A 9,439-nucleotide genomic window follows, 5' to 3' on the forward strand; every position below is an offset into this window, starting at 1 on the left:
CCATCAATCTTCGTCGTGCCTCCCGCTAAAAATCTCAGTACTATTAACACAAAAAAAAAATTTAAAAAAAAACCTCAAGTACAATACACACCACAAGTAAATATATAAAACCACAGGTCCACAGTACAATACTGTATACCACCACAAGTAAATTAGTAACTCTTTGAGGGACATTCTCGTCCATAACCTCCTATATAAACTGTCAAGTGTTCACTCTCATCTCTCATGTAAGTGCAACTCTACCTTGAACTGAGAGCTAAACAAAGAAAAAAGGTAGAGAAAAGCACTTAATAAGAAGATGATAACAGCACAAGATTTCTACAAAGTCACCTGTGCAATTGTCCCGCTATACTTTGCAATGCTGGTGGCCTATGCCTCTGTCAAATGGTGCAAAATATTCACACCGGAGCAGTGCTCCGGCATCAACCGCTTCGTCGCGGTTTTCGCGGTTCCGGTGCTGTCTTTCCACTTCATATCCCAAAACAACCCTTATCAGATGGACACCAAGTTCATATTGGCTGACACTTTCTCTAAGCTCTTGGTCCTTGCTTTGCTCTCACTTTGGGCAATTTTCTTCAAGGCAGGAGGGCTTGACTGGCTTATCACTCTCTTCTCATTGGCCACTCTGCCCAATACACTGGTCATGGGCATCCCTTTGCTCAAGGCCATGTATGGCGATTTCACTCAATCCCTCATGGTTCAAGTGGTTGTGCTTCAATGCATCATATGGTACTTTTCTTTTTTTATATATGGCAAGTTTATTTCTTGTTTAATTTGTGAATAAATAAATAAATATTTAACCAGAGTCTCTCACTCGATCTCTGGCAGGTACACACTTTTGCTCTTCCTCTTTGAATACAGAGCAGCCACACTACTCATCCAAACCCAGTTCCCGGGACCCACCGCCGCAGCCATAACAAAGTTCGAAATCGATGACGACGTTATCTCCTTAGACGGCAGAAACGCGCTTTGTACAGAGTCGGAAACCGACGATAACGGCCGTATCCGGGTCCGCATCCGACGCTCCACGTCATCAGTCCCTGGCTCCTCAGCTCTATCATCCTCCATGGGTCTTACTCCCAGACCATCAAACCTTTCCAACGCCGAAATTTTCTCAATCAACACACCTCACCATGCAAACCATGACTTCACGTTGGGGCATGGTGACGTGGCGTTTGGGTATCGATCCGCAAGCCCTCAATTTTCCACCGGCTACGCGTCCTCTGACGCGTACTCGCTACAGCCGACGCCGCGTGCGTCGACTTTTAATGAAATGGACACCACGACTGTCGCCACCACGGCCAACACTCCGGTTTGGGGGAGGTCTCCTGTGGCCGGAAAGTTTTCCCAGCAGCCTTCGCCGGCGTTTAGCGGCGTGAGGATGGTGTGGGAGTCGCCGGTGAAATGTGAAAGTGGGGATCAGAATCAGATACAACACGGTCGCAAAGAGGTTGGAGGTACGCATGTGCATGTGTAGATGTAGACTTGTCGTGTGGTATGTCTTTTTACGCTTTATGTTGTGAAGGGGACAAACGGTGTCGTTTTGTGTGATGAAGAAGAACATCAACGAGACATGCAGCTTTTTCAGGGAGGATATGTACGCTTTGTCCTCTTGTAGAGTAAACAAAAACAGCTAATGCACACTGTACAAATATACAATCAATTAATCCCTACGTGAAAAGATAAATAATTACACAAATTTTACAAATATTTGGTTATATATTGTTAATAAAAAGACTAGAAACTAATTAAGGGGGTCTACCCAGTGTAAAAAGGGCCTTGACTTGCAGACCAGACGTTTCAGGTTAGCTTCATAGTTGTGTGTGTGTGAGAAATCCCCATCTCTTGTAATTTAGATTATCGCTTGTTAAAAAAAAAACAAATACTAGAAACTAAAATACCATTTTTTCTATGGAGATAATTATAATATCACAAATCCAAAATATAATTGCATCTAGAGGGTAGAGAAATAAGTTAGAATTGAGCAAGATTAATGGTTCGATTTTGCAGAGTTCCAATGTGTTCGAATCTCCCTGCTCTAATATAGCTTATATTAAATAAAATACATGTCAATTATTTGATTATGTATGATGATATTTCCCTGTGAAAAAAGTCTTCAACCTCAAAGGAGACATGTGGTGTCTCCACTCAAAGCCTAATTCAAGAGGAAAGTATTCAAAATTTTCCTAAACCAATTAACACAAAGTCATGTCGAATTTCTACTTAATTATATTTTGCTTAGTCATCAGAACTTTCATTGATAGGTGCCATCATTTGCTTCAGAGCACGTGTGTAATGATAGAGGGGAGCTATTTGATTACTTAATCTTGGTAGTCATGGTAAAGAATCCTATAAATGATAACGCCCAAATCATGCTCACCCAAAATTTTCAGTTTCTAATTATGTTGTCTAATTGTGCTTCATAAAAGGAGGAGCATTACTTTCTAATATAGTAATACAGAAATATGTATCACTAAGTGGTATAATCTTATGTCTGATACTATTAATCTGAATAGTTTAATTCTAGTAAATATGGGCTTAGCCACTCTGCACTCAAGTTCGAATTCTGTTCCCCATAATTTAGATTAAATTAAAATAGAATATCGTTTTGTTTAAAAAAAAAAGTTTATTTCATTATTAATTATTTTCTCAAACTATTCATTTGAATCCTATCCACAAAAAAAATAATATTAATTTGAAAACATAGTCAGATATGATTTTATAATTCTAATTCTAAATGAAGTTTGTCAACCTAACAATTTAATCAAATAAATAAAAATATTTGTGAATTAAAGTTATGTGAATCATCATTGATTGTTTTTCACTCTCTTTGTTTCAGAGAAAGAAATCAGCTTCAGAGACTGCACCAAAATCCCAATGCCAGAGGAGGCAGATACGAAGGCCGCAGAAACTAATCAAGAAATGCCAAGTGCCCTAGTCATGCTAAGGCTTATACTAATCATGGTTGGAAGAAAGCTTTCCCGCAACCCAAACACATACTCAAGTGTCTTAGGCCTTGTCTGGTCTCTCATCTCATTCAAGTGAGTTACATAAATATATACCATAAAGTCTTAATCATTCTCGTTAATTAACAGCTCTTTTTTATTATAACTTTCATCCTAAGCTAAGCTATGCCATTCACATGATCGTTTTATTCTCTTTTATTTTTCAGGTGGGATGTGGGGATGCCGAATTTGGTTAAATATTCCATAAAAATAATATCCGATGCAGGTCTGGGGATGGCTATGTTCAGTTTAGGTATTTCATCTCTGCATTAATATTGCTAATTAATACATCATATAATGTGACAATTGACGTATACTTATTATATATATATGAATTATTACAATTGATTGTTAATATATGAATTGTCACATCATCGTTTAATTATAGAGCATGAAACAAATTTTTAGTTTTATTTTTTAAAATTCTATATCACAGGATTGGATTCCATTGCACTTTCATATGATGAAACATTGATGTTTTGGGTTTGACTTTTGAAAATGGCAATAAATCGTTATGAATGAATGTTGTAGGGTTGTTCATGGCCCTTCAGCCTCGGATTATTGCGTGTGGCACAAAAAGGGCAACAATGGGGATGGGGATCCGTTTTATTTGTGGGCCTCTTCTAATGTCTGCTGCCTCTGTCGCCACTGGTCTAAGAGGAGTAAAACTTCATGCTGCCATAGTTCAGGTACTGTCGTAATACATGGATGAATAATTGGAGAAAATTACATGCAAACCATTGAGCTATAGGTCGCTAGGTTTTATGACAATTTCCCGCCATAATATAAAATCAGGAAATGAAAAATAAAAACAATTGAACCACAGTTGTTGTCACCTCAATTAAAGCTTTGTTACTACTTACTTACGGCTAACTCCGTTCACTTTTTAGGTCGAGTCTATTGTCCAAGTCACATTAATGTCACCTTAATCTTTCATGATGATATGAAATTTTGAATAACTGATGATTTGATCAGGCAGCGCTTCCACAAGGAATAGTACCATTTGTCTTCGCTAGGGAATACGGGCTGCATCCTGACATTTTGAGTACAGGGTAAGTTCATTTTGTTCTTATTTCTACTTTATCTTCATATATTGATTCATAATTTTATACGATTATTAGCAGTATAAAATATTTTGTGAAAAAGTCTTATAGGATTCTGCTTAGCCAAAAAGAGAGAGAGGGGGAAAAAAATCTTCGGGTGCTATGAAAAATCTTGAACCAATTATTATGGTTTTCCCTTTATTAAGGTGGTGAAATGTGAGTAGGCTTTTGCTAGCTTTCATTGTGTAGCCCAACCTTCAAACCAGACATTAAAGAAAAAGGAAGTTGAAAAGATTTAAAAGGACAAGAACTATAAACTAGTTTATTAAGTGAAAAATCAACAATCTTCTAGTTTTCATCACTTCCCCCCTCCTAATTTCATTCATCAACGGGTCATGTGGGGGCAATGGTACTATATACCAAAAGTAGCTAATTGATTGTTGTTTCACCTAGTCAAATGTTAATGTTGGTTCGATGCATTATCTGTGAGTAAGAGCAATGTTATGGACAGTCGTTTAAGGAGAGTGGTCCACCTCTGTGGTCAGTGTCCTAAACACTGCCATGATGAGTAGTTGTTAGCCGTTAGTTGATGTGAACCCATCATGATTAACTTTAAACATTGTTTGATGTGAACAATTCTATAATGGGCTTCACATCAATCATTGACTAAGAATGTCTCTCACGCGTGCATGGATACCAATTATAAGAAGTCTACCGGAAATTAATGTTAGTGGCATTGTATTTCTCTCACACACTCAACCACTTAACTTTAATGGAAAAAAAAAAGTAGGAGATACTACTAAGGCAAGACTTACTCCAAAAAGTACTTATAAAGATAATCGAAAACTAAATTAAACAAAAACTTATCTGCCTCCAACTTCTGAAAAACTATCTTTGATAAAATTAGACACACACACTTAGTTTATGAAAATATATAATTATTCATTCAATATGCTAATTGCAAGAAATATTTATAAGCTCTGCCCTTGTTGTGCAGGGTTATTTTTGGGATGCTAGTGTCCTTACCAGTAACGCTCCTCTACTACATACTTCTAGGTTTGTATTAATGGAAAAACCAGAAGATGATAATAAAAAAGAAAAAGTCTGCATTTTCAGGTAAAGCATATGAACTGAATCGTCTAAAGGCAAGAATGCTCTCTGAGGTTTGGTGTCATAGTAGTACATAGACTAGTGGTGGCCGAAAGGAAGATGGAAATCATGGCTTATGATTAAGGTAGGAGACTTATTTTTCTTCTTGGGGTTGGGTAAAGTTGCCCCGACCAAACCATGTATTTTGACTCAAGAAAAAAGAAAGGGGGAAGAAAAAGGCTAAATCATGTTGTTCCTACTATTTCTTCTTTTTTTCCCTTTAATATTTAAAGCAATTATCATACAATAGTTCTTGCTTTTTGGTAACAAATTTTATTTGTGAAGTCAATTAGACAGATTTGGCTTACAATTGAAGCTTGTCTTGGAGATATATATAGCATGATCATGGCCATGATTATATCTCTTGTTGGCCAAAATGCAAGTGCCAAGAAGATTACATGGCAAAAGCCTATGACTCTATGAGTTATGACCCAAATCTGTATCATATGCGTATCTGGTAGTGTTAAAGCTAGCCTTGTTGCATTCTTGAGACAGAAGTCTTGAAACATAATTATTGGTCGGTTCTTAATCTACTCAGTTGTCTTATATACTGCACCTGAAAAATATGTTCTGCTCATCTCTCACGCCTTCATGTTTGACTTGTATTTTGATAAGATCCGACATTGGCAAAAAAAAATGTCAAAGGGCCCTCAATAGTCAATTAGATATTTATTTGGTCATGGGGTAAAATCTGGTATGCGTACGGGAATGAAGATTGTTATGAATCGAAGAACTTAAGAATTTGGGAGTAAGAAATTGGAATCGGATCAACTACTCCTCCTAGTTGATCTGATTCCTAGTTTTGAGGGTATTTGAGTAGAGATTTTACTATGGAACTCCCATAATTTTTTATTTCATATGTGTATGTAAATGAAGGAGAAGTAAGGAATTGGAATCATTCCAATACCTATGTGTTAGTAAACACAAGGAAAGAAGGAATTGAAATGATTTTGATACCCATTACTAATAAATAAACATGATAGTGAGAGGGACGTCTTAATTTTGCTTTGAAATAGTGGTTTATGAATTTTCAAATAAACTATCTACACTTTTAATTATTATGTTATTGAATATCTTTATTTAATAGATATTTTTCTGAATTTGAAATTATTACTTTGATTAATGGAATGAGAACCCAATCTTCGATGGGGAAATCACACTCTATTGAAATTGATAAGTTTTAGGGGATGGGGGTGGGGAAGGGGAGGGAAAATTTGATCCCAAGTTGTCTTATTAAAGAAATACTTGTATGAAACGGGGATAGTATTGTTTTGCTATTCCTGATCAATCATGTTATGTCATGGGGAAAAGTTATCAAACGTGGCATAATGTGATTAATTGAGAATAGCAAAACAGTGCTATCCCTGTTGCACATAAGTGTTTCTCATCCTGTTGCTATCCCTATCTATCTTTGTGTATCTTCCTATAGCCGGGAGCTTCTATAATGAGGAGCTAATTTGAGGAGGTTATGTGAGGAGGCCCATCTCACCATCAAAAGGGGTGTGGACCCCCCAATGCACCCCCCCATGTACTTTGTTTTTTATTATTGATGGTGAGATTTCACCTCCTCAAATAACCTCCTCAAATTAGCTCCTCATTCTAGCCTTTCCACCTATAGCCTAGTCCAGTGAGGAGCAATGGGCCCCTTCGCATAAAATTACACGCTAGGTTCCACATTCTCAATTGGGCCTAAATCCCTAAGGGCCAAATTTTTTTTAACACTTTCGATGGAGATAGACCAGGCTTGGATGGGCTTTTACATGCACAGAAAAGCTCTTTTGCTGAAAGCTGGATGTGGAAGAATGTTTGAGGTAATTTTCAGGCAATGGATCACGTTTAACCACTCAGACTACTTGACCACTGACCCACTCAGACTATATGCACTACTAGTTATTTGTGGTGTAATGATATTTCTCTTTACTACGTGGAGGGAGATCCTAAATTCAATTTCCTCTTTCGTTAGATATTTTTTTATTGAATAACCAAGGAAAAAAGATTTGTTTTATTTACTGAAAATAAGGGGTGTGTAAGTATGTCGTCATTATGAGTAATGTTATACAAATAAAATGCAAGGAAACTGGCCGAACTGCAAGAGAAGGGAAAAAAGACAAGGGGAAGGAGCAGAAAATTACAAGGAGGAAGAGAAACAAAGCTCAGAAGATGGAGATTTTCTTTGAAGAGAAGATAATTTATGTGGGAGCTTGAAGAAGAGCATAGTTAAACCAAGGAGAACAAAACTGCTGCATCTGCATAGTCAGGAGTTTGATTTCTTTTATCTTCTTTGCTATTAATTCTCTGGTTAAATTGTTTTTCTTATGAATTTTATGAGCTCTCTTGGCTAAAACCAAGATGGTATGTCAAAACTTGAGTAGTTCTCATGGTAGATATATTGTTTGAGCTGAATTTTTAGTGTTCGAACGGCTTGTTTATCTGATTTTTAGGAATATATTTCACCATATACAAATTTTAAAACGGCTTCTTTCTCTTCCAATTTAAAGAAAATATCACTATACTAAGAGTTATTTGGTATAAAAAAAAAACTATTTTTTTATTAATAAATTCTGCTAGATTGACATTTTAATATATTTTTGAGAAAGCAAGTGATGATTTTTCATCTTTATTGCTACCTTCAATTTTAGAAGAAAACTTTAGGTTTCGACCATGCTTTTGGTGGTGGATTCAAGTAGTATCTTCAATTGAATCTTTATTTTGATTTAATTAATTAATTATTTAAGTTAAATTTCAAGTTTACCAAAAATATATCCAATTTTTTTTGTTGAATTATGTAATTAAGCTATAAGTTTAGAGCTACCTCTCTATATTTCACATTCGTAAGCATGTTAATTTAATTTAATTTATAGGTTAATTTCATTTAGTGATGTACCAATGGCTGAATTTGAAAAAGAATAAAAATAGAAATTAGTTCTAATTATGTGTATATATAATTTAAAGAATATGTATTTTATATTTTTAAGCCCAAGATACAAGCCACCGCATTCTCTTAGTTTTCATATAGGAAGAATAATTCCTATCATTGTTTTGTTAATGTAAAAAAAAGATTGCTTGGAAAAAAAATGCTATAAACATTTTGTTTGAACAAAAATGATAAAAAGAATTGTTTCGTTAATGCGAAAGTTCTTTTGTTTACAATTATCATTAAGCCAAACATTCCGAAATGAATCATATTTGCAAATAAATAAGAAGCCATTTCTACAAATCACAGTCACACATATGTGTAGAAACTTTTCTTTTGGGAGATTTTAATGAGTTATTTTTGCATGTGTCATGATGATGCCTAAATTTGATTCCACAGTGGGATGACGTAATTCTAGGTCACGCAATTCTTCCAGACCAGGTCAGGAGGGTGACACTGGTGTAGTGATGGTTAAAGACCCTCCAATGCTTAAGTCGATCAAGTGTTTGAGAGCAAAGTATACGATCATTTTAGAGCTTAGAATTGCATAACTTTGAGAAAAGGTTGTAAAACCTTTTTGATCATAGTAGGACGATCTATTCCTCCTTGGACTATGACTCCCTATAGGTAGATGTGTCTTGGCAAACCTAAAACATCCTAGTTCTTTTAGGATTAGAAGTCCTTTAGGTTAACACCACGTACCTCGGAGCTTACTCCACATACGCTTAAGCTTTTATCTATTTAGGTAGGAATTCTAGTTAAATGTAAATCGAGAAAGGTAAGCCTCATCCACACCGGTCCTAAATTCATGGACCAATTGACTTACAAAAGGTTTGAGCTCAGCTCGACCACTTGATCTTGAGCTTAACTTAGCTCGATCATTTGGGTTTTAGCCGAACTCAATCTAGAGATATTCTACTCAACAATACGTCAAACTGTCATTTGTTTGTAAAAAGCCAAGTAGTGTTCTTTGCAGATTGCTTGCTACCGGAATATAACTATGTTGTATAATTCATTTACATATTATAATATATAAATAAATTGATATTTTTCACTTTTAAAATATAATGTCAATAAATATCTACACTAATTAACTCCCTGCTATATCCTAGAATATTATTCAAACACCACACAATTATTGTTCGTCGACACGACACCTCTAGAATATGATGAGATAAGAGACTTTGACGACACGTACAGTAGAAATCGCTAATTACAGCCCCGCTAAAATCGAGATCAGCATGCCACGTTACCTTCCAAAGAAGAATTAACCACAAAAGCCAAGGCCACGTTGCTCTTCTTCCTATAAAAACAAAAGGCGCCGCTGG

General features: G+C 35.8%; 1 protein-coding gene across 1 annotated transcript; it reads left to right on the top strand.

Moving 5' to 3' along the window:
* The first annotated feature begins 239 nt into the window (after positions 1–239).
* PIN6 (Auxin efflux carrier family protein) lies at positions 240–5,574 on the top strand. Its single transcript, XM_021977961.2, has 7 exons — positions 240–729; positions 829–1,457; positions 2,840–3,041; positions 3,173–3,258; positions 3,537–3,694; positions 3,981–4,057; positions 5,046–5,574. The coding sequence occupies exons 1-7, from the start codon at positions 299–301 to the stop codon at positions 5,113–5,115; spliced, it is 1,653 nt and encodes a 550-aa protein (XP_021833653.1). The 5' UTR covers positions 240–298; the 3' UTR covers positions 5,116–5,574.
* The last annotated feature ends 3,865 nt before the right edge of the window (positions 5,575–9,439 follow it).

This window comes from Prunus avium, chromosome 8 (genome assembly GCF_965620075.1).
Source record: "Prunus avium chromosome 8, drPruAviu1.hap1.1, whole genome shotgun sequence".
NCBI lineage: Eukaryota > Viridiplantae > Streptophyta > Magnoliopsida > Rosales > Rosaceae > Prunus > Prunus avium.

Excerpts from the sequence above, each read along its gene's own strand:
- PIN6 (XM_021977961.2), top strand. The coding sequence starts at position 299 with ATGATAACAGCACAAGATTTCTACAAAGTCACCTGTGCAATTGTCCCG. Across the intron at positions 730-828 it reads GTGCTTCAATGCATCATATG|GTACACACTTTTGCTCTTCC; the intron begins GTACTTTTCTTT and ends GATCTCTGGCAG. Across the intron at positions 4,058-5,045 it reads CCTGACATTTTGAGTACAGG|GGTTATTTTTGGGATGCTAG; the intron begins GTAAGTTCATTT and ends CTTGTTGTGCAG.